The 26,224-nt window shown below is 43.1% G+C and overlaps 1 protein-coding gene across 5 annotated transcripts in view; it reads left to right on the top strand.

Annotated features, from left to right (window-relative positions):
- The window catches only part of LOC122552181 (adhesion G protein-coupled receptor E3-like), a 77,297-nt gene that overhangs the window by 22,630 nt on the left and 28,443 nt on the right, over positions 1–26,224 (top strand). For 2 of the 5 annotated variants that reach the window (XM_043694758.2, XM_043694756.2), the window contains 8 exons: positions 1,289–2,770; positions 7,921–8,024; positions 8,655–8,753; positions 10,555–10,732; positions 12,290–12,403; positions 13,621–13,814; positions 15,936–16,103; positions 19,704–19,910. In XM_043694758.2, coding sequence (XP_043550693.2) covers positions 1,289–2,770; positions 7,921–8,024; positions 8,655–8,753; positions 10,555–10,732; positions 12,290–12,403; positions 13,621–13,814; positions 15,936–16,103; positions 19,704–19,910 — 2,546 coding nt within the window. The remainder of the gene's footprint in view (positions 1–1,288; positions 2,771–7,920; positions 8,025–8,654; positions 8,754–10,554; positions 10,733–12,289; positions 12,404–13,620; positions 13,815–15,935; positions 16,104–19,703; positions 19,911–26,224) is intronic. The other 3 variants (XM_087983306.1, XM_043694759.2, XM_087983308.1) reach the window with 3 other exon arrangements.

The raw sequence follows: 26,224 nt of genomic DNA, 5'->3' as shown, positions 1-26,224 counted from the left end.
TCTGGTTTCTGATCTCTCAACCAGTCAGTACAGTTTCTACCCATTTTCTCTGTCTAGGCCTCTCATGAATTGGAAAACCCTCAATCAATTTCCTCTCAACCTTAGCTTCTTCAAGAACAGTCCAAACTTCATTGTGGGGTGACATGGTGGCTTAGTGGTTAGCACTGTTGCCTCACAGCACCAGGGATTCAGATTCAATTCCAGCCTCAGGCAACTGCCTGTGTGGAGTTTGCACATTCTCCGTGTCTGTGTGGGTTTCCTCCTGTTGCGCTGGTTTCCTCCACAGTTCAAAGATGTGCAGGTTAGGTGATTTGGCCATGCCAAATTGCCCATAGTGTTAGGTGCATTAGTCAAGAGTAAATATAGGGTGGGGGAATGGGTCTGAGTGAGTTACTCTTCAGACGGTCAGTGTTGACTTGTTGGGCCTAATGGCCTGTTTCCACATGGCAGGGAATCTAATCTACCAATGTAGCTAAGTTCTTTATGGTTTAGGGTGTAGGTTTGCTCGCTGAGCTGTAGGTTTGATATCCAGATGTTTCTTTACCTGGCGAGGTAACATCATCAGTGGTGACCTCCAAGTGAAGTGAAGCTGTTGTCTCCTGCTTTCTATTTATATGTTTGTCCTGAATGGGGTTCCTGGGATTTGTAGTGGTGTCATTTCCTGTTCAAACCACAAACCCCAGGAACCCCATCCAGGACAAACATATAAATAGAAAGCAGGAGACAACAGCTTCACTTTACTTGGAGGTCGCCACTGGTGATGTTACCTAGCCAGGTAATGAAACGTCTGGATATCAAACCTACAGCTCAGCGAGCAAACCTACACCCTAAACCTCAACCTGAGCTACAAACCTTCACAAACCTTGCATGAAGTTCCTTATTTCTGAAGCCATTCTAATGACCATTTTCTGCACTCACTGCAAAAACTTCAGATGTTTGCTAATAGTGTGGTCCCACAACTGGATGCAATATAACAGTTCAGAAAGCAACAGAGTTCTTCATACAAGTTTAGTATTATTTCCATACTCTTCGACTTTATGCCCCTGTCTCGGATGTTCTATGTAAATTGTATTACTGTATTTGGCAGACTTTGGATCAATTTTGACCAATACTTCATGTAAATGTCAAATTGGATGCTTCATCTATTTATAACCTTTTAACTGGTCTCAAGGACGTAACCTTATTTAAAGCATCACACTTTCCAATAAGACTGAATTAACCATGATGATAAAACTGGGTGTGTAAATCCTGAACTTGGATTTCGCTTTTTCATTTTCAAATTCCACAGAACTCTCACTTGGTGAACATTCAAGTCTCAGACAGCGGGAGGTACGTCATAGTGGCATCATACCAATGCCTGATAATGGAAATAGATCCGCATCTGTTCAAGGAATGATATCTCTTCTTGTTAATAGAGACACTCCTAAACCTGTTCATAGAAGGATACCTGCTTCTGTTAATGGAATCACACCTGCCTCTGGTAATAGAAGAATGCCTACTCCTGTTAATGGAATGATGCCTGCTCCTGTTAATGGGATCACACCTGCTCCTGTTCATGGAGACACACCCAGCTCTGGTAATAAAATGACATTTGTTCCTGTTAATGGAATCACAGCTACTCCTGTTAATAGAATCACTCCTGCTTCTGTTAATGGAATGACGTCGACTCCTGTTGATGGAGACATGCCTGCCTCTGATAACGGAATCATACCCGCTCCTGATCATGGAATCACACCCGCTCCTGATCATGGGATCACACCCGCTCCTGTTCATGGAATCACACCCGCTCCTGTTCATGGGATCACACCCGCTCCTGTTCATGGAATCACACCCGCTCCTGATCATGGAATCACGCCTGCTCCTGTTCATGGAATCACACCCGCTCCTGTTCATGGAATCACACCCGCTCCTGATCATGGAATCACACCCGCTCCTGTTCATGGGATCACGCCTGCTCCTGGTCATGGAATCACACCCGCTCCTGATCATGGAATCATACCCGCTCCTGATCATGGAATCACACCCGCTCCTATTCATGGAATCACACCCGCTCCTGATCATGGAATAACACCCGCTACTGAACATGGAATCACACCCGCTCCTGTTCATGGAATCAAACCCACTCCTGATCATGGAATCACACCCGCTCCACTTCATGGAATCACACCCGCTCCTGATCATGGAATCACACCCGCTCCTGTTCATGGAATCACACCCGCTCCTGATCATGGAATCACACCCGCTCCTGTTCATGGGATCACGCCTGCTCCTGGTCATGGAATCACACCCGCTCCTGATCATGGAATCATACCCGCTCCTGATCATGGAATCACACCCGCTCCTGTTCATGGAATCACACCCGCTCCTGATCATGGAATCACACCCGCTACTGAACATGGAATCACACCCGCTCCTGTTCATGGAATCACACCCACTCCTGATCATGGAATCACACCCGCTCCACTTCATGGAATCACACCCGCTCCTGATCATGGAATCACACCCGCTCCACTTCATGGAATCACACCCGCTCCTGATCATGGAATCACACCCGCTCCTGATCATGGAATCACAGCCGCTCCTGATCATGGAATCACACCCGCTCCTGATTATGGAATCGCGCCTGCTCCTGATCATGGAATCACACCCGCTCCTGTGTCTGCTCCTGTTCTTGGAATTGTGTCTACTCCTGTTAGTGGTGATATATCGCTTTCTGTTAATGGAGACGAAGCTGATCCTGGCATTAGAGACACTCTTGCCCCTGTCCATGGTAATAGGAACATACTGAACTGTTTAGACGTTACCACATCAGTTACCACAGTCAATCTATTCAGTTTAACTGGGGTTTAATTAATGTACAGTAAGGAGAAATAGAAAATCTTTGTTTATATAATCCCTCATTAAGTCTGAAGATTGCACTATCTTTTGTTTCTGATCTGAGGCTTTAGCTTTGCATAATACCAAAATCAGAATTGACTTAGATGAGGAAAATCCAGCATCCCTCCCTTCTCATAGCCCAATCCTTAGAAAAACAGACCTTCTGTCAGAGGTAAGAGGCTCTGCACAGTCACCACCAGAGCAGCTAGCTTTAGATCCTTGTAATCAACCTGTTCAGAGATGTTATGATACACCACGTGAGTAGGTGGGATTTGAACCCAGACTTCCTGGCCCCAAGGTAGAGGCACAAACACTACACCGCAGAAGCCCTCAGATCCTTATTTTACTTGTGAGAGTCATTAGCTGAATTTAGATTTCACCAGGAGTCATAGCAACAAATTCCAACAAGACCTTAGTTCAGGCCTCTTGAGTTACTAATCCAGTGACATAACTCTATACCAGTGTGTCTCTGGATATCAGCAAAAATCTGCACTGGCCTATCTCTACGCTGTACTTTATACATATTTAAAAAGAACATTAGCTGATCTCCACGTACCAATGTTTAAGGTTCTCAGTTGAGTGTGGAATATGTAGTTCAGATTGTCCTCAGGCTGTTTAGTTCCTGAAGGATCTGCTATGTAAGTCTGGTGCTCTGTTTTCTATTTCAGATTTAGAGCATTCACAGGTTGATTTCCCTTTACCTCTTCTCCCTTGTGTCAGTCTCCCTCTTGTGGCCCAGGGAAAGACTGCCTCACTGTAATAAGTTAAACTTTGACTCATAGCTCGACTAGACACTGCTTGTGGTTTGCATCTTTCCTTGCAACTGGAGGATTTTTGATTTTAGATTTTACTTGGAAATGGTTTTGTTTATTTATTAATTATTGAGGTAAACTCCAACTGCTAAAAATGATTCTTTTCAATTTAAGGTCAAAGTACTATTCTGTCACCTATGACTTAGAGTCAAAGAGTTGTACAGCATGGGAACAGACCCTTCAATCCAACTCGTCCATGCTGACCAGATATCCTGAATTAATCCAGTCCCATTTGCCAGAATTTGGGTTATATCCCTCTAAATTCTTCCTATTCATATAACCATCCAGATGTCTTTTAAATGTTATAATTGTATCTGCCTCCACCACTTCCTCCAGCAGCTCATTCCATACACGCATCACCCTCTGTGTGAAATAGTTGCCCCATGGGTCCCATTTAAATCTTTCCCTTCTCATCGTAAACCTATGCCCTCTAGTTTTGGACTCCCCTACCCTCAGAAAAAGATCTTGGCTATTCACCCTATCTGTGCCCCTCAAGATTTTATAAACCTCTATAAGGTCATCCCTCAGCTCTGACCCTCCAGGGAAAATAGCCTCAGCCTATTTAGCCTCTCCCTATAGCTCAAACCCTCCAAACACAGCAACATCCTTGTAAATATTTTCAGCACCCTTTCAAGTTTAACAATATCTTTCCTATAGCAGGGAGACCAGAATTGAATGCAGTATTCCAAAAGCGACTTGGTTTTAAAACAACAGTTATAATCTTCGCTGTTTAACTTAATGTGGGGGAATTTGATAATGGCTTTTACATTGCTAGGCCCTTAGATTGACCTCAAGCCCAACAGATGAGTTTTGGAAGTTCATGCTAATGGCTTTAAGAGTTAATGTTTTGATCTAAGTTTGGCCAATTGTCACCCCAACCTCTGTGTTGGTTAAGAAATGCCTACAGTTGGCGAGAGGATCACTTTGGGTAGATGTGCTGTCATCTCTTCATCTTGTAGATATTTTCAATCAAACTGTTCAGGCATGGTAGGATGGACGTCTGGAGCAGTTGGGACTTGAACCCCTCAGAGGTCAGGACACTGCCACTGCACCACAAGAGGCCATGCCTATCCTTTGTGTAATACTCGTCCAAGAGGCTTACTTGTGTTAAGTGGTGAAAGATTAACTACTGGTGAGGCTTCAGCAGAAAAGGCATAAACTTAAGTAACAAAATGATTTTTCACAAATTAGTAATAATTTGGTTAACTATTATACTTGGTCGGTAAAATTGGCAACTCCTAAGAAATAGAAACTAGGTCTCGACATTTTCTAACCTACCTGTTCAGGAATATTATTACACATCTCTGGAGCAGATAGGACTTGAACATGGGTCTCCTGGCTCAGCAGTAGGGACATTACCAAAAGTACCTCAAGAGCCCACTGGTAACTAGGTCTACACCATACGACTGGAGACTGACTACTGACTAACTACAGAGCAACCACTGACAAACAGAAAATGCACTGTCTAGCTCTTCTTGCAAGGTTGCCATGGTGGTATAGTGTGTTGCACTGCTGCCTCACAGGGTCAGGGACCTAGGTTCAATTCCAGCCTCAGGTGACAGTCTGTGTGGAGTTGGTACATTCTCCCCTGTTTGCGTGGGTTTCCCCTGGGTTCTCTAATCTCATCTCACAGTTCAAAGATATGCAGCCATGTGGATGTGGATTGGCCATGCTAAGTTGCCCATAGTGTTGAGGGATGTGCAGGTTAGGTGCATTAGCCATGGGAAATGAAAGGTTTACAGGAAGGGAGTTGGGTCTAGGTGAGATCCTATTTGCGGAGTCAGTGTGGACCTTTTTGGGCTGAATGGCCCGTTTCCACACTAAAGGGATTCTATTACTCTAAACGTCGTTTATATCTCAGTGGGTGGAAACATATAAATGTTCTTTCAATTAACCCTAACAGGTCAACTTTGAAGTGCAACATGGCCCTCAGTGAGGGTGTCTGCAGAAGGTATTCGGCTGTTTGCCTCCCTCAGGAATCCCACAGCATTTTCAGCAGCCCTTCAACTGCCATCACCTCCATGGCCTTGAAGGACAAGGCCAGCAGGCACATAGGGCATGTGACCCCTCCAGGCCTCACACCATCCTGACTTGGAGTTAGAATGCTCTTTCCTTCCCTATGCTACAGAAGCTTGACCAGAACAGTATAATGGGGGCACCACACAGACTGTTAATGATTCAAGAAGGTGTGTGTCAAGTGGAACTTGGGAGGGAGGGCACAACCAGAGGCAGTTCTGCTCTTCACAACTGCATCCTGAGAAAAAGAAGGTGCTTGAGCAGGAGCGAGAGGCTTCTGACACACAAGGGAAGGGAGTGGCTGAGGCACTTTGCCCACAGAATGAAGACAGTTTACCTTTACGCTACCGTGAGGCCAACTAACGTTCCTAATTTACACAAATCATTCCATTTCTTACAGACACCTCCCCCATTTTAACAGCCACTTAGTTCCCAATTGTTGGTGGAGATCTTTCCAAATCAGCCTGTTTTGAGATGATATGAAGGTGCCGGTGTTGCACTGAGGTGGACAATATCAATAGTCACACGACACCAGATTATAGTCCAACAGGTTTATTTACAATCACAAGCTTTCTGAGCACTACCCCTTTGTCAGATGAATTGGAGAGGGGCGCACAGGCACAGAATATGTCGGCGGAGAGACAATGGCAAGATCATTCCAGGTAATTAAGACTGTCAACAGATAAGCATAAAAATGTGAGTAGAGTATCAACAGGCTGAATAACAAGTCTTTGCAGGGGATCAGAGTGTCAAACGGTGTGAGTACAGTGTCAAAACTGAATGACAAGTCAAGGTATGACTTACGATCTGGTTAATGAAGGCAGAGCGATAGTTATAAATATTCAAAAGTGAGATAGTGCTAGAGATAAACCAAATGGCTGGAATTACATGAGGAGACACTAGAGTCACATGAGATGGTGTAACCAAAGTAGTCTACTTTGATTCCTACTCATGTAATTCTAGCCATTTGATTTGTCTCTAGCACCATCTTCCTTTTGATTACTTGTAATTATCTCACTGCCTTAATTAATCAGATCATAAGTCATCCCTTCACTTGCTATTCAGCTGTTGACACTTTAGTCACACCATTTGACACTCCTGATCCCCTTGTTATTCAGCCTGTCAACACTCTACTCACACTGTTTGTACTTATCTGTTGATATTCTTAATTACCTGGAATGATCTTGCCATTGTCTCTCTGCCTACATATTCTGGGCCTTTGCGGCCCGGTCCACTTCACCCAACAAAGAGGCAGTGCTCTGGAAGCTTGTGATTGTAAGTTAACCTGTTGAACTTTAAACTCATGTTATGTAACTTCTGACTGTTTTGAGATGTTATGACACAACTTGGGGACAGGTGGGATCTGAACCCAGGCCTCTTGCCTCAGAAGCAAGAACACTACCACTTTGTCATGAGGGTCCTCAATCACTTCCTGGTTTATGTTGTGGTCAAATGCGCCGGTTACCATCTGAGAGAGTTTAGATAGATTCATGCTCCCAATTCTTCTTACTGGCACTAGTCACTATTGCTGATACCAAGTGGGGAAGGATGCCCACATGAAGTCTTTGGAAGAGGAGAGGCTCAAACTTGTTGGATCAACTATATTTATTAGATAGTAACTTAAGAACTAGTTACACTACATCTGAGAGTCTGGATGTAAGTTTGCTCACTGAGTTGGAAGGTTAGTTTTCAGATGTTTCATCACCATGCTAAGTAACATCATCAATGAGCCTGCGGTGAAGCACTGGTGTTAGTGATCCGCTTTCTATTTATGTGTTTAGGTTTCCTTGGTAAACACATAAATAGTGAACGGGTCACTGACACCAGTGCTTCACCGGAGGCTCACTGGTGATGTTACCTAGTATGCTGATGAAACAGTTGATAATGAACTTTCCAGCTCAGTGAGCAAACTTATATCCAGAACCTCAACCTGAGCTACAAATCTTCTCAAAACTCACTATTCGAGAGTTTTTTGTAAGAAATCAGGCTTGACTTTAGAATCAGTACACGTTCCTGCTTAGGTGCATGGGACTAGCACTTGCAACTTGGACTCACTGGACAGCTCTAGAACTGTCCTTTCTATCCTAACAGGGAAAGTGTATCTGGTGATAGAACCTTTTCACATACCACTGACTTATACAAGTTACAAGAAAGGCCAGCACCATAAGATTATGATAAGTTACTCAACTGTATTTCAAATATGTTGTTGTTTCAGCTCCTGTAGTGTCTCCTAAGCTTCCCACTGACCCTAATGGCAACAATGTCTCTGCTGTTGGAGCCGCTGGAATTGACCCCAGCTTGTCAACAGCATCAGAGCAGGTGAGGTATCATTTAACTGCAGGATCTCAGGAACGGTGTGTCCTTCTAAAAACTCTGGGGCAGCCTCCCAAACCCAAGAGATTAATTCTCAACCGTGATCTTAGGCAATGAGGGCCAGAGCTGACAATGTAGATAACGGGGTAATTGAACCATCCTATCCTCATCAGTGCATGAGAATGTTTGTCAGCTGGGGACAATGGTCAGTGATCAGGAATTTGGACTGACTGTTTTAACCCCATTTCTTGGGGTGGGATGGGGGTGTCTTTGGTCACCATCATGGGTGGGACCAGGGATCAAAGACCATCAGTTCTCTTCGATTCACTCCCCTCACTGGTTACTAACTTAATTCTATTCGCCCAGTTGCAAATCAGAATTTGCTGGGATTATGAAAGTGTTGCTTATTTATCCACCAATGCTTCAAGTATCTCAGAGATCACATCCTTAGCTAACCTGAGCAGGAAATGCTCTTGCAATAATGATTGACATTAGCTGCACAGAGGATGAACACCAGAGTAACTGAACATCTTTTGCAATGTACAGCTGATGACTGACCACAGAGTGGATAGTGCAAAGCAATAATTCAAGCTTGGCATGATTAAACTAAGACTTTTCTCTCTTCTCTTTCCATAGACAGCCTCGCCTGTGGAATTATTTTGTTCTAGGATGACTAACACCAACAGGTTGTTTGGTGAACTGTGCCAGAACCCTGCCAATGGATCATTAATTGAGGTGATGAGAAACGTAATGCTCTGTAACTCTGTGTGTAGAATTCAGAACAACATGCTTGTGCCTGTGACTCGTCTTGAGAAGCTGGTGATCATGAATTGACAGGACAATACAACAGGAGACCATTTGGCCCATTGTCCTTGTGGTGGCCCTTTGACAGAGCTATCCAATTAGACATTCCATCCTCTGCCGTGTCCTTTCTCTTTTGCTGGACAATGTTTTTCTCCTTTATGTACTTGTCCTGCTGAAAGTTATGATTGAACCTACACTTGACATCCTTTTAGGTGACTTCACCTGATGAAGGGGCAGTGCTCTGACAGCTTGTGATTTCAAATAAACCTGTTGGACTATAACCTGGTGTTGCATGATTTCTGATGGCATCCTTTCAGGCAGTGCTTTCCAGATCACAGCTCATTTTGTGGAAAAATGGTCTCCTCATTGCCACCTCTTTTAACACTCACCTTCAATGTGTGTCCTCTGGTTACCAAACTGTTCTGCCAATGGAGACAGTACCTTCTTAATGTTTCTGTCAAACCTTTCATGATTTTGGATGCCTCAGTTAAATCTCTCCTCTGCTCAAGGAAGACTCACTATCCAGTCTGTCCACACATAACCGATGTTCCTCATTTCCAGTACTGCGTTAATAAGTTTCCTCTCATCACTGAGGCCGTGAGATTTTCCCAAAGTGTTTCAGGAAACTTATCTCAAGTTTGTCCTTCTGATCTTCCGCTACCTGGGTATACTCTAACCTTTCTTGGTGAGATATCGTTTACAGCCTTCAATGTATTTTGGCTCCTTTCCCAATAGGAAAATACGTGTCTGAACCAGGGTAGCGAAGTTCAAAAGAATATTCCAGAAGGTTAGGTGACTATGGTCAAACCTGATTCCAGTGTCTGCAGATGGGTCTCCCTTTCTATCCTCGAGCTGAGTAGATCTGGGAGCCCTACCATCTGCAAGTTTCCCTTGGAGCTACATACCATCCTCACTTGGAACTATTATCACCATTCCTTCACTGTCACGAGGTCAAAATCCTGGAACTTCCTCCCTGACAACATTGTGGGTGTCCCAATACCAAGTGGACTGTAGCAATTCTGTAGAAGGCAGCTCGCCAACACCTGATGAAGGGTCATCTAGAATCAAAATGTTAATTTGCTTTTCTCTCCAGGGACACTGCCTGACCCATTGTAATCTCTAGCATTTTTGTTTTCAGATCAGATTCCAGCATTTGCAGTAATTTGCTCTTTCGTCTTCACCTTCTCCAGGGCAAGGAGGAATTGGCAGCAACTAGCAGTTTTGCCAATGTTTCCCATACTCTGAGGTTGAAGATGTACTAATTGTAGGTTGGAGACCTTCAGGATTACAAAAGACCATATTAGAATAATTGCCTAAAAAGGATTGACTGTTTCCAGTTGTAGCTGTGCAGTAACAAGGTGCCACAAAATTAACATAATCACACAGAAGTTGATTTATATCCCATTATCTAAAGGATGTCTTTATTTTGTTTTCATCAAGAAATACTTGAATTTTATTGCGACTTTCCCATCCTCAGGGTCTTTGCAGTCAATGAATTACTTTTGAAGTACATTCATTTTTTGCAATGCAGGAACACAGCATCCAATTTGCGCACAGTCCTGACCAGATAATCTGAGTGATAGTGGGATAAGGAATAAATGCTCACCAAGAAATACAGGAGAGAACCATTTCTCTTCTTTAATCTAAAGTCACCGAGTCTTAAACGTCCAGCTGAAAAGGCTGAAGGTTCACTGTTTTGCCTGAAATAGTAACGTGAGTTTTTCTCACACAGGATATCACTTCTCTCACAACATTGCTGTTTGCAGAGGATTCCCTATTGAAGGCTAAAGCACAGGAGGAGCGGCTAAACTCAGCATCTCAGGTTCTGCAGGACGTGGAGAGAGCTGCTATCATGCTCGCCCTGAACTCAAAGGGTCAAGAACTGAAAGACGTCACCAACAAGGCAATGGGTAAACATGCAGCAGCCTGACAATGCATAGGAGACGGTACAGAACTAATTGAATCATAGAATCTGAGCATTGTTATTATGCAAAAGGAGGCCTTTCAGCCCATTGTGTCACCACTGGTTCTATTACCTAATTGACATTACAGTTTTATTAAGTTAAATTAATAGACTGTCTGAAAGAAAAACAGAAACCAACTCATGGTAATGTTTATATGTGAGTTGGATTTGTAGCTAGATAGTCTACAATAGTTAATATTGCTTAAGAGGAGACTCTCAATCTTTGGCTCCAAAATCCTTTATTTTTCTGATCGGCCGTACTAACTTTGGGTGTGGGATTAGTGCAACAGTTTTTTTTCCAAATTGTTCGAATGAAGATATAACTAGCACATGCAGTAAATGTACCCAACATCCAACAGCACATAGAGGAGAGAAACTACCAAACACAGAGCAAATAGGCTGATACCTGTTGCACATGACTGATATTTACTGTTCTTACTGTAATGGGAAGGCAAATGTTAGCGATATGTTGATGTATGAGATGATATAACTCTGACATCAGTAATCATGTGTTATCATGATTCTGAGAGAAATGGAAGAGTTCCAGAAGGGAGCAGCTACACACAGCTCAGTACTCTGTTCATTGACACATAACTGAAACAAGGGAATTGGAACACCTGGATATCAGATGGTAGTGAGGAGAAAGTGAGGACTGCAGATGCTGGAGATCAGAGTCAAGAGTGTGGTGCTGGAAAAACACAGCCGGTAAGGCGGCATCTGAGAACCAGGAGAACTGAGGTTTCAGGCTAAAGCCCATCCATTCCTGATGAAGGGCTTTAGCCTGAAACGTCAATTCTCCTGCTTCTCGGATGCTGCCTGACCAGCTGTGCTTTTCCAACACCACACTCTCGACAGTAGTCACTCATAGATAAGGCAGAGGTGAAGATGCAGCAGACTCAGAATTACGTTCAAATATATAAACAAGAAGTAGGCCACTCGGTCCTTCCATTTTGTTCTCCTTTGATAATCAGATAAATACCATTCTCTTCATCTTTTTGAATGACACTTCCTTCAACTGATCATTATACTGTATGTGATGTAGAATTGGCAAACTGAATATTCTGATTGACATACATGTGAGTGCACAAATTAGGTGCAGAATAGGCATTTAGTCCTTCAATTCTGCATTGCCATTCGATAAGATCATGGCTGATCTGTTTTTAACCTCGACTCTACATCCTCCCCATTAATCTTTCATTCCCTTTGTCATCGATAATCAATGTACCTCTGCCTTCAAAATATTTAAATATTCTGTATCCAGTTGAGACAGTCTTGTCTCAGAGAGCAGCTGCTACAGTGCAAGCCAGAACAGAGGTCTCATGGTGACAGAATCCACAAGGACTCAACAACATAGAGCTGTATGTACAGCGTTAGTGTGAACCTTGAAGGCAGCTCAGTGGACTCATAGGAAAGTAGAAAAGGCTGATGCTCATTATAGGTGGGAGCAGCAGAACCAAAGGACCATCATTTCATCCACATCCATTTTGTGCTCTTCTGCTTTCAGACCTTCAGCTGCGAGTTATTGACATGAACAGCATGGATGATAAAGTGAGCCTGGAAGCCAAGGGCAATACGATAGACATTTCCTGGAAACCAGCCACCAGCTCCGAAATTACCGGTACACTCAGCTATACACCTTGGTATTCTGTCCTATCACTGGGCTCCAGGTTGGGCTGCATGGGGGCCAGCAGTCACCATCGGACCAGGTTACAAGTAGCCCCTTTGCCTTTGTGAGCCTGAGTCATTAATGTCACTGTGCTATTCAACTGGGGGTGGCTTTACCACGCTGTCACCATGTTTTCACCCCTTTACCACAGCAGGGGGTCACTGGATAAGTCAAGAATGGCCCTTTTGGTTATCTCCTCCTTATCCCAGACACATTCATGTTGGGATCCTGAATGACAACAACAATCTTGTTAATCACTGCATGCTAATTTTATTTGGGACTAATACACCACACATCAGGATTCTGCAGTCATTCTCCATTTATTTTCTTCCAGCCAACTTAATAATTTCCAATATTATACTTTATCTGCTAGATTTTTGCCCTTTATTTGATCTCCCGTTCCAGGGAATAATTCTGACTTGACCCACTTCTAAATGTAACCCAATCAATGTAAAATGTGGAGGTTACAGCATAAAAGAGTGCCATTGTGACTATGCTGACACTTTTCAAGAGCAATATGAAACTAATCCCATTGTCTTACTCTCTCTCAATTGTTTTTATACATTCACCAGTTATGGGTATCACTGGCAAGGCTGCCATTAATTGTTGAAACTTTATTGCTGGAACAGCACAGCAGGTCAGGCAGCATCCAGGGAACAGGAGATTCGACGTTTCGGGCACAGGCCCTTCTTCAGGAATGTGCCCGAAACGTCGAATCTCCTGTTCCCTGGATGCTGCCTGACCTGCTGTGCTGTTCCAGCAATAAAGTTTCAACTTTGATCTCCAGCATCTGCAGACCTCACTTTCTCCTGCCATTAATTGTGTCTAGTTGCCATTGGAAAGGCAATGGCAGATCTCCTTCTTGAACCACTGGTGTCCAGAGGGTGTAGGTACATTCAGAATGTTGCTAGGTTAGGAAATCCAGAACTTTGAACCAGTGTCAATTAAGCAATAGTGATGTAAGTCCAAGTCAGGATGGCATGCTGCTTGGAGGGGAATGTATCTGAGGTGGTGTTCCTATTCCTCAGCTTCAAGGTAATGAAGGGCATGGTTTTGGGAGGTGCTACTATGGAGCCTTGGCAAGTTACTGCCATGGATAGTACCCATCTATCCCTGTACTCCATTTGTAGGTTTAATGTCGCTAACCTATGTGACTCCTTTGATGCCAGGCTCTGTTGCGGTTGCTTTCATCGTATATCACAACATGGGTTCCATCCTTCGCGGAGCATCTTACAAAAACAAGGAAACCAGCCAGAAATATGAAGATGTCCAGCTACAGTCCAGAGTCATTTCAGCAGCTGTGGGATCCTCAGGCAACTACAAATTATCTGTCGCTGTCAGCTTCAGTCTAAAACATAAAGAGGTTTGTGGAGTTAAAGTGACCAGTTCAAGATTGCAGGAACAAGGTCATACCTTGGGCATAATTAGCTATGCCAAGGCACTTTCTAGGAGTGTTATTGTTTGTAGAGATGCATTTGTAAGAGCATTTGCGGCTTGATACAGTTTCAAAGAATCCCTACCTTGTCGAATCAGGCCATTTGGCCCATCAAGTCCTTACCAACCCTCCAAAGAGCATCCTACCCAGACCCACCCCTTCCCCAGTATTCCCCATGGCTAACCCACTTAGCCTGCACACTAGGGGCAATTTAGCATGGCCAATCAACCTAACATGCACATCTTTGGACTGGAAGAAGAAACTGGAGCACCTAGAGGAAACCCACACAGACACAGGGAGAATGTGCAGCATCCACACAGACAGTTACCTGAGGCTGGAATCGAACCCAGGTCCCTGGTGCTATGAGGCAGCAGTGGCTAACCGCTGAGCCACCATGCTGCCCTAGTTATGTGCCCTTTACTGTAAGACTTCATTTCAGAGAGAGAAAGCCCCACAGGAAACAGTTATCACATACAACGTGCACCAAGCCATGTAAAAGATTAGTGGCTGTGGTGCCCAAAGGTCCTGGTCAGGAGTTGGTTTGAACTGAGATACAGGAATTTTGGAAGTTTACTGGGGAGGCTTCAGGATATGAGGCTACTCAGTACTGTACTAGGATAATCACATCTAGAGTAATAAAAGTACAGATGACGATTTCAGTACCAGACAAACTGAAAGAGGAGTGGGGTGAAGAGAGAGCTAGAAATAGGAAGGATATTCAAGAGTTTAGGGCCCATGGTAGATACTTGAAAGCATGGTCATCAATGCTGGGATTACACAAAGCAGGAATATGTTAAAGATTACGGTCAAATGATTCTTTCCTAAAATATTTATCTGCCTTTGTCCTATTTGATAGCTGTCTTGCTTAAAAGACAGATATTGTGAATAAAAATGCTTTCCATGAATTAAATGCCACAATCCTATTCTAGCAGAGCATCCAAATGTGAAACTGTATATTGTAGGGAGATACCTTCATTTCGATGAAATCAAGGACAAGGGAGACCCTGCCTATTTCTTACACTTTTCTCATTGGAGTGAAGAAGGATGAGAGGTGACTTGATAGAGGTGATGAGAGACATTGATAGAGTGAATAGCCAGAGAATTTTTCCCAGGACAGAAATGCCTATCACAAGGGGTCATAATTTTAAGGTGAGTGGAGGAAGGTTTAGGGGAGTTATCAGAGGTAGGTTTCTTCATACAGAGAGTGGTGGATGCGTGGAATGCACTGCTAGCTGTGGTAGTAAACTAGAGACATTAGAGACATTGAAGCGACTCTTGGATAGGTGGATGATAGTAAAATGTAGGGTATGTAGGTTAGTTTGATCTGAGAGTAGGACAAAAGGTCGGCCCAACGCTGTGGGCCGAAGGACCTGTACTGTGCTGTCCTGTTCTATGTTCTATGTTCTATGTCTATGTTTGTACACTGGGTCAAGGGAATATTCCAGGCCTTGTGACATTGAGCACCACGTTGAAGGTAGACATGTCAGTGCAGTTCCGAGTGAGTGCAACAGTATTGCAAATGTTGTCTTCAGATCAGACATTAAACTGAGGCTCCTTCTAGCCTCAGACGTAACCTAAAAGATTGAGGGCATAATTTTGATATAGACCAAGGTACTCCCTACTGTACAAAAACCAATTATTATCCCTCAATCAGCACAATACACACTTTCTAATTATTCATCGCATTGCTGCTGGTAGGAGCTTATTATGTTTCTTACATTCTAACAGTGATTAGAATGTTGACATTCAATGTTTAATGGAGAAAGAGGGAACCTCTGACAGTTCAGCACTGCCAGCATGTGTTCATCAGCTTAATTTAAAGCTCGTGTGGAGCTTAGAATCAAACTCCTCGCTCAGAAGTGAAGCACACCCACCTTATTGTTTGTCCTTTTATTTTATCTGTATAAACGGTCTTGGGAGTTTGAATGACCAGTAACTGTTGAGATGATCCTCAACCCAGCTATTTGCTGTAGCAAAGCATTGTTCCAGTGAAAAAGTCCCACTCAAAACTGTACAGACAAATAATGGGCTGGTTTTCATCTTCCACAGGATACCTCAGTTGGTCGGAGGAGGCTATGTGCTTACTGGATGCACACAACAAATGGAGGCCACTGGTCCCCAAGTGGCTGTGAATTGGTGGGCTCCAATGACACACATACCACATGTCAATGTGATCACTTGTCCAGTTTTGCCATTTTGATGGCCTTTAGTGAGGAGGTAAGCAATCTTTGTCCCCTTTCTCTGCTCTCTATCCCGTTGTTGTGGTTCTGTTCACCGAGCTGTGTTGTGGACGTTTCGACCCCTGTCTAGGTGACATCCTAGGTGATATATCACTATAAATGCCGGAGGAAATATCCCATAAGCGGTTCACAGGAGGCTCCCAAGCACTGAGGATGTCACCTAGACAGGGGACGAAACGTCTGCAACACAAATTCCCAGCTCGGCGAACAGAACCACAACAACGAGCACCCGAGCTACAAATCTTCTCCCAAACTTTGAGCTCTCTATCCCCTTATTGTCTAGTTGAGAAATAACCAAGGACAGATAAAAGAAGTAGGGAAACATGCAAGCACACAAATAAAATAATAGCTGGTGCTATCTGAGGATTTAGCTTACGTACAATTGTTAATGGGATCTCTACATTCAGCAGATAATGTCCAAGATTTCTGAGAAGAAACTTCTGATAGTGCAACAAAAATACATCAGAGTTCTAGCTTTCCACTTATTCATCCAGTCCTGGAGCATGCAAGTTGGAAGGGATCCTTACACAGCAAGAGAAATAAAGAAGTTAGAAGCAACACAAAGACATACTGAATGACTGTTCACAAACCAGCCTGAGAGATTCGCCAGTGTGCACATCCTTGTTCCAAGGTTTGGAATGGGAATCAGTACAGCAAAGGAGGGAGAAAAAAATGCCCTGACAGGGTTCTATCCAATTTGGAATAGATGGAAACAAGTCCCTAGTGCCCTCCTCTAATTACAAAACACAGGTCATCTATCCACACAGACCACAAATACCAATGTATAAAGAAAATATTTCAACTCAACAAAATAGGTGACAACCATTCGATGATTCATTCATTTAAGGCATTTCCCACCAATCAAAGTCAACCTACCTTTGTAGAATTTAAACAAACTGGCTGTTAACTGTCAATCATCATTAGTTGTTGGTTTATCCATGGCAATGCCTCTACTAATCTGAATTGTATGCCAACCAATCAGTACTTTCGTAGTATATACATTGGTTTTTCCCCTTGAACTGGTATTCTTGTGAATGGTCCTGATGAGTACAAGATGATAACCTTAAATAAAGTATATCTTTTTTCAACAATATTCAAACACTATTTGTTTCCTAGACAGTATTATCAACAACTTTCCTTCCCAAGGAAGGCCCCTTAGTTGAACAAGCTGTCAAAGGAAACGAACATAGCCCCATCCCTCAAAATCTTCAAGACCCATTTTCGGATTCTTTCCATTTAAAGACTTTCATTATCAGAATGGCCAACTCAGGGAGTCATGCCTCATTTCGCTAGTGCAAACCATAAAAATGTTGGTATAGTTCAGACACCTGTCAACGGTGGTGGCACAACTAGAGCAGAGACAGAATACGTAGGAGCTCCCAGTGGACATTGACAGAGTCCAGGAGCCACAACTGGAATAGAGTTGCTTAGTCCCTTGGACAAGTGATCAAAGAACGTCAACAGAAATTTGCAAAAGGCAGGCCATATGTGACTAATTTAGCTGCTGGAATGTCTCTGCCCCTTTCAGGAGTAAATGTTTGATTTCTGATGTAAGGAAAACCACAGGGAGAGCAAAAGGGGCTGAATCTTGGACATTATCTGCTGAATGTAGAGATCCCATTAACAATTGTACGTAAGCTAAATCCTCAGATAGCACCAGCTATTATTTTATTTGTGTGCTTGCATGTTTCCCTGCTTCTTTTATCTGTCCTTGGTTATTTCTCAACTAGACAATAAGAGGATAGAGAGCTCAAAGTTTGGGAGAAGATTTGTAGCTCGGGTGCTCGTTGTTGTGGTTCTGTTCGCCGAGCTGGGAATTTGTGTTGCAGACGTTTCGTCCCCTGTCTAGGTGACATCCTCAGTGCTTGGGAGCCTCATTGCCTCCTTATCCTCTGGGTTGACTGAGCCTATGTGGTCTCAATCATTGATGTCAGCATTGTTGAGGAAACATAGAGCCATAGAAAATAGGAGTAGGAGGAGGCCATTCAATTGTTTGATCCTGTTCCACTATTCTACATGATTATGGTTGATCATAAACTCAGTACCTGTTCCTGCTTTCTCTCCATTCCCTTTGATCCCTTTAGCCCTAAGAACTATATCTAACTCCTTCTTGAAAGCATTCAGAGTTTTGGCCTAAACCACTTTATGAGACAAAGAAGTCCATAGGCTTGCCACTCCCTGAGTGAAGAAATTTCTCTTCATCTCAGTCCTCAATGACGCACCCGTATCCTTAGACTCCCCTGGTTCTGGACTCCCAGCTCATTGGGAACATCCTTCCTGCGTTTACCCTGTCTAGTCCTGCTGGAAATTTACAGGTTTCTGTGAGATCTCCATTAATTCTTCGAATCTCATGAGAATATAGTCCTGTCCAACCTAGTCTGTCTTCATAAGTCATTAAATGAGACAAGCAGAAACTTCTTGGATCCATGTTAGTAGCTCAGTCCTCAGCAGTACCAACACAAAGCAGGCCTCTTGACCAATTGGCGTTGATGACATTTGAGCAGGGAAGATGCACAGCAAGGATGTTGGTGGGCCTGTAGATTTTCACTAGGCTTAGGAGACAGTGAAGGAGGTCATCTAAGATTATAATGGGATCTTGATCAATTAGGCTAATGGACTGAGGTGTGGCAGATGGAATTTAATTGAGATAAATGCGTAGTTGCATGTTGGTAAGATGAACAAGGGCAGGATAGTTAATGATAGTGCCCTGGGGAATGTTGATGAACATGGAGGTCCAGGTCCAAAGTTCCTAGAAAGTTGCATCATTGGTAGACAGGGTGGTGAAGAAGGCGTTTGGCATGCTTGCCTTTATTGCTCAGACCATTGAGTGAAGGAGTTGGGATGTTATGTTGAGGTTGTACAGAATGTTGGTGAGGCCACTTTTAGAATGCTGTGTGCAGTTCTGGTCCCCCTGCTATAGATATTATTAAATTAGAGAAGGAGCAGAAGAGATTTGCAAAGGTGTTACCAGGACCAGAGGGTTTGAGTTATGAAAAGAGGGTGGATATGCTGGGACTTTTTTCCATGAAGCATAGGAAGTTGAAAGGTGACCTTATAGAGATTTATAAAATCATGTGGGGCGTAGATACGGTGAAGAGCAAAGGTCTTTTCCCCAGGATAGGGGAGTTCAAGACTAAAGGACATAATTTTAGAGTGGGAGGTGAAAGATTTAGAAGAGTTCTGAGGGGCAACCTTTTCACACAGAGAGTGGTTCATGGTGGAATGAACTGTCAGAAGAAGTTGTAGATGCAGGTACCTTTACAACATTTAAAAGACATTTGGACAGGAACATTGAGGAATATTGGCTAAACCCAGGCAAATGGTGCCAGTTTAGAACACAGAACATAGAACAGTACAGGCCGTTTGGCCTGTGATGTTGTGCTGGCCTTTTATCCTACTCTAAGATCAGGCGAACCTACATACCCTTCATTGTACTACCTTCCTTGTGCCATGTTTAGTTTGGGGAAACTGGATCAGCATGGATGGCTTGGACCGAAGGGTCTGTTTCAGTGCTGTATGACTGTATGACATCTCCCCATTGAGCCGTTCTGGCATTGAATGCTTCTTATCCATTCAGTTACAGGAATACTCTATTAAGCCACTGACTGTAATCACGTTCATTGGAATCCTGATATCTCTGGCGTGCCTTGCACTGGCTATTGGCACTTTTGTCTTCTGCTCGCAGGCTCAGAATGCTGTAACGGCCACTCACACACAACTCTGCATAAGTCTCTTCCTGGCAGAGCTGCTCTTCATAATGGGCATTGACAAAACCGGAAACCAGGTAAGAGACCCTACCACCGGGCGAGGTGCGAGTCGATTAATTTGGAAACTCTCCAACAGTAGTTGGCCTTTTAGAGTTGTGTCTAGATTAGAGTGGTGCTGGAAAAGCACAGCAGGTCAGGCAGCATCCAAGGAGCAGGAAAATCGATGAAGGGCTTTTGCCCGAAAAGTTGATTTTCTTGCTCCTCGGGTGCTGCCTGACCTGCTGTGCTTTTCCAGCACCACTCTAATCTCGATTCTGACTTACAGCACTTGCAGTCCTCACTTTTGCCATTTAGATTTGTGTATCTAATGAGTAAACAACTCAATGTGATTGCTCTGATTGTGTGGACAGAGTGGAGTTGCTTTCCTTCAGGCAGAGAGACTAAGAGGGTGAGACTAACTAAAGTGAGATGTAAAAAATTATGAGGGGCATAGACAGGGTAGAAATAAGGGTCTTTTCCCTGTGGTGGAGGGATCAATGGCCAAGGGGCTCAGATTAAGGTAAGGGGCAGAAAGTTTAGAGGAGATGTGAGGAACTATTATCATCCAGAGGTTGGTAGCAATCTGGAACTCACTGCCCATAATAAGTAATGATGTGGAGATGCCGGAGTTGGACTGGGGTGTACAATGTTAAAAATCACACAACACCAGGTTATAGTCCAACAGGTTTATTTGGAAACACTAGCTTTTGGAACACTACTCCAACCACCTGATGAAGGAGCAGCACTCCAAAAGCTAGTGCTTCCAAATAAACCTGTTGGACTATAATCTGGTGCTGTGTGATTTTTTTAACTTTGTACTGCTCATAAGGGTGTTAGAGGTAGAAACCTTCAGAACATTTAAGAAGTATTTAGAAATGCACTTGTAGTGCCAAGACATACCAGGTTACGGTCAAAATGCTGGAAAACATACTTGATGTGCTGAAGGATCTTTTTATCTATTCTGTAGACCTGTATGAATGTATGATTCACAAAAGTACTGTTATTCAAACACATCGCCAAGTCATGAAGGTTAGATTGGATCAAGAAAAGAACAGAAAAGAAATATGATGGATCTGCCAGCCTTTACAATGATGTGACTGCATAAAGACATAGTTTGGGACTTGAATATTGAAGTGCACATTACCCTTAGGGAGGACAGAGGACGCGATCTATTTGGATTTCCAAAGGCCTTTGACAAGGTGCTGCACAGGAGGCTGCTAAATAAGATAGGAGCCCATGGTATTTGGGCAAGGTCTTGGCATGGATAGAGGACTAGCTAACTGGCAGAAGGTAGAGACTGGGGATAAATGGCAGACAATGACTAATGGAGTTCTGCAGGGGATAGTGTTGGCACGACAATATTATATATTAATGAGCTAGTCAAAGGAAGTGAGGGCAGTATTGCTAACTTTGCAAATGACACAAAGATGGATGGAGAGCCAGGCAGTGTTGAAAAAAGAGGTAGGCGGCAAAAGGACTTGGACAAGCTGGAGAGTGGGCAAATAAGTGGTAATTGGAATACAATGTGGGAAAGTGTAAGATATACATTTCGTAGGCAGAAGGGAGGCACAGAATTTTTTCTAAATGGGGAAAGGCTTCAGAAATCTAAAGCATAAAGGGACTTGGGAGTCCTAGTTCAGGATTTTCTTCAGGTCAGCATGCAGGTTCAAATGGCAACTAGGAAGGCAAATGCAATGTTAGCATTCATTTTGAGAGGGCTAGAATTATAGAGCAGAGATTTACTGCTGAGGCTGTATAAGACTCTGGTCAAACTGGATTTGGAACATTGTGAGCAAGTTTGGGCCCTCTACCTAAGGAAGGATGGGCTGGCATTGTAGACATCCAAAGGAGGCTTTCAAGAATGATCCTGGGGATAAAGGGCTTGTCACATGAGAAGTGGTTCAGGACTCTGGATCTGCACTTGACAGAGTTTAGAGGGATGAGGGGGAATCTCTGAAACTTATAAAATATTGAGAGGCTTTAATAGAGTGGACTGGAGAAGGTGATTCCACTACTAGGAGAGACTAGGACCTGAGGCACAGTCTGAGGGTGAAGGTCTTCAGAACTGAGATAAGGGGGAACTACTGTACTCAGTAAATGAAAAGCCCTGGGGAAAATTGATGTACAGAGAGATCTGGGTGTTCAAGTCCATTGTAGCCGGAAGGTGGCAACGCAGATCAATAAAATGATCAAGAAGGCATATGGCATGCTTTCCTTCATCAGATGGGTTATTGAATACAAGAGTTGGCAGGCCATGTTACAGTTGTATAGGACTTTGGTTTGGCCATGTTTGGAATATTGGGTACAGTTCTGGTTGTCACATTACCAAAAGAATGTGAGTGCTTTGGCAAGGGTGCAGAGGACGTTCACCAGGATGTTGCCTGGCATAGAGGGCACTAGCTATGAAGAGAGGTTGAGTAGGTTAGGGTTATTTTCATTAGAAAGACAGAGGTTGAGAGGGGACCTTTCTGAGGTCTACAAAATCATGAGAGGTATAGACAGGGTGGGTAGCAAGAAGCTTTTTCCCAGAGTGCGGAACTCACTTACTAGGGGTCACGGGGTCCTGCTCCTTGGATGCTGCCTGACCTGCTATGCTGTTCCAGTGCTACTCTAATCTTGTCACGAGTACAAGGTGAGAGGGGAAACGTTTAAGGGAGATATGCGTGGAACGTTCTTTACATAGAGGGTGGTGGGTGCCTGGAATGCGTTGCCAGTAGAGGTAGTTGAGGAGGGCACGGTAGCATCATTTAAGATGTATCTAGACATATACATGAATGGGCAGAGAGTAGAGGGATACAGATCCTTAGAAAATAGATGATAACAGGTTTAGATACAGGATCTGGAAGGCCGAAGGGCCTGGGCCTGTGCTGTAATTTTCTTTGTTCTTTGTTCTTTGAATTTCTCCAGCCAGAGGAACTCATTGCCGTAGAAGGCTGTGGAGGCCAAGTCATTGAGTGTATTTAAGAGAGAGATTGATAAGATTTTGATTAGTAAGGGATCAGGGATAATGGGGAGAAGACAGGAGAATGAGGTTGAAAAACACATATGCCATGATTGAATGGTGGAATTCCACTGCTACATCTTATGGTCTTATAGACAGGAAGCTCAGAAAAATTGAAAAGCTGGCTCCTAATTAATGATCACGTTAACACAAGAGAGGAACAACCTAAGGAAACTGGACTACAGAAGTGGTTTTGAGATGAGTTAAGTTGAAATACATTAAAGGTAAGAAGTTACTTGTGGAAGTGATGTCCAGACCCCTTAATCTGAACCACACAGGAGGGCGGACAATTTTGAAATAAACACTGGGAGCTTGACAGAACTACAAGGCAATAATTATGGACTAGAAATGTCTGCTGGACAACGATAACTTGGATGAGGTGTTCATCGAATGATTTTAGGATAGTTTCTGTGAACGACAGTGGATACAAACAAACAGCAGGCTGATATCATATAATGAAATGGGATTAATTAATAATCCCAGTGGAGGCAGTCCCAGGTAGCAGCAATCATATTATGATAGAATTTTACCATTTTAGGAATAGAAGTTTGGGAACAGGAAACTTAAGGAAGGGCATGAAAGCATGAACAGGCAAATTGGAATGGTCACTACAAATGCAGTGGCAGAGTCAGACATGTAAGGGAACACTTCAGAGTAAACAGCATGGATATATTCTGATGTGAAGGAAAATTCCAAGAAAAGGACTAACCTGACATGGATACTTAAAAGCATCAATAATACTATAAAACTTAAAGAAAATGTGTATAGTTGTGCAGAGCTGGGCGACAGTTCAGTCAATATAAGAACAACAAAGAATCACTAAAATATTGAGAAACAACAAAAATGACAGTACCAGAGAAAAACATTTGGAAATATGAGATAACTCAAAGTGTCGGTCCTTTGGAAGATGAGTCTGGGAAAGATAACAGAGATTAAGGAGTTGGCAGATGAATTGGTTTGTATTCTCTATAGAAGATACAAGTATCATCCCAGAAACAGATGTAGATCAAGGAAAAGAAGAGAAGGAGGGACTCAGGAAAAATAGAATCACCACAGAAACGGGACTGAAGAGATTGTTGAAACTGTGGGCTGACAAGTTCACAGTTCCTGATGGGCTTCTTGCTCAGTCTTAAACAAGGCGCTTTGTGAGATTTTGATGCATGGTTATAAATTTCCAAAATTCCCTAGATTAGAACATTACATTAGATTGGAAAATAGCAAATGTAACTCCTTTGTTCAAAAAGGGATGAAGACAATAAGCGGGAAACTACAGGGGATTTGGATGAAGAGACAGAAGGTACAATTGCTAAATTTGCTGGTGACGTTAAGATAGACAGCAAAATAAGTTATGAAGAGCATGGATGTGTAATGTAGGAAAATGTGAAATAGTCCATCTGGCAGTAGGATTAAATGGAGCGAGATTGTAGATCTTTCAAATGCAGAAAGATCATCGTGTCCTAATGATTTAATCACAAAGTTTAATATGCAAGGAAAGCAAGTAATTGGGAATGTTAATGGATTGTTATTGTGACAGGAGTTGATTATGGAAGTAGGGAAGTTATGGTTCAGTTATGCAGACCACTGGTGACAGCAAATCTGGAGGTTTGTACACAAAATGGTCTTCTAATGTAAGAAAGGCTGTAGTTGCATTGAAAGCAGTTTGGGGAAAGTTTATTAGACTAATACCTGAGGTGGGCGGGCTGTCCTATGAAGCAAGGTTGGACCCATCAAGCTTTTATTTACTGGGGTCTGGAAAACAAAAAGATGACTGGATTGTACAATGTAAGATCCTGAGGTGACTTAACATGGTGGACATGGAGAAGTTTTTCCTCTGATAGAAGAATCTAGAACTAGGGATAAGTATTTAAAAATAAAGCATTGCCCTTTTAATACTGAGATAGAGCAAAAGATTTCCTGTGATGCTCATTAGTCTTTGGAATCAACTTCTTGTCTAGCAAAAGCTGCTGCTTGTTGGGCTTAGGTTGAGATTTATTGAAAATGTATCAGAGGTCAAGGATGCCAATGTCAGAGTGGAAATGAAACAGAGAATTAAACTGACAGGAAAACAGCAGATATTATTCATATTTCTGGCCTGAATGGAGGGTGTTCCACCAAAGCAGTTACTGACTGTATATTTGACCCTCAAAGATATACAGGAAACAATGTAATGTGCATTTATAAAAGTAAATTTAAAGAAGTATGAGTAAACACTGTTTCACTGGAAGATTACAAAACACCAGGTTATAATCCAACAGGTTTATTTGGAAGCACTAGCTTTCAGAGCACTGCTCCTTCATCAGGTGGTTGTGGAGTATAAGATCATAAGACACAGAATTTATAGCAAAAGCTTACAGTGTGATGTAACTGAAATTATACATTGAAAAAGACCTGGACTGTTTGTTAAAGTCTCTCATCTTTTAGAATGACCGTTTTGGTTTCAGTTCTTTCATATGTAAATGCTAGAATTTCTTTTTTAAGTTCCATTCCCAAGTGAACTTTAACATTAGGTGCTGTGTCGGCCCAATTAATGCGTTGAAAGAGTGAGGTGTCCTGTGTGAGGCTGTCTGTGCCGCAACACTCAGACTGATTGTAATCTAAAAAAGGGATTTACAGAATCTTACATGGATTCATGCAGCTTTTGAGCAAAATCAAATGTAATTCTGCAAATACAAATTCACTCCACAAATTTGTGTGTGTATCTGTGCCTGTGCATGTGTGTGTATATCTGTGCCTGCGTGTGTGTGTGTGTATATCTGTGCCTGTGTGTGTGCGCGGGGAGGGTATGAGTATCTGTGAGAGAGTGTGTGTATGTGTGTGAGTGTGAGTTCAAAGGGGTATAAGATTGTGAGAGGGTGCATGTGAGGGTGGAAGTATATATGTGAGTGTGTGAAAGAGAGCTTGTGTATGAGAGAGAGTCTGTGTGAGTGTATGTGTTTGTAGGAGTGTGTGTGTGTCTGTAGGAACTTCTTCCCAATCAGAGAACGCTTCAGCAGTCTGGAACATTCGACCTCGAACCTTCAGGTGACCATCCTCCAAGGTGGACTTCAGGACAGGCAGCAATGCAGAGGCTGATAGCCAAGTTTGGTATCCATGGGGATGGCCTTAACGGGGACCTTGGGTTCAGGTCACACTACAGGTGACCCCACTGCACTACACACACACGCACGCAGACACAGATAGAAACACACACACACACACACTCACAGACAGACACACACAGACATTCCTAAACACACACACACACATGCATCCTCTCACAATCTTGTAACCCTTTGCACTCACACACATACACATACATACACTGTCTCACAGGCACTCATAGCTCCCTCGCACACACACACCCACACACAC

The sequence above is a fragment of the Chiloscyllium plagiosum genome, unplaced genomic scaffold (assembly GCF_037043375.1).
Source record: "Chiloscyllium plagiosum isolate Xiang-an unplaced genomic scaffold, Cpla_swu_hap1 HiC_scaffold_45, whole genome shotgun sequence".
NCBI classification, from domain to species: Eukaryota; Metazoa; Chordata; class Chondrichthyes; order Orectolobiformes; family Hemiscylliidae; genus Chiloscyllium; species Chiloscyllium plagiosum.
Note: the sequence above shows the minus strand (reverse complement) of the source record. Positions and strands in the feature narration are given on the sequence as shown.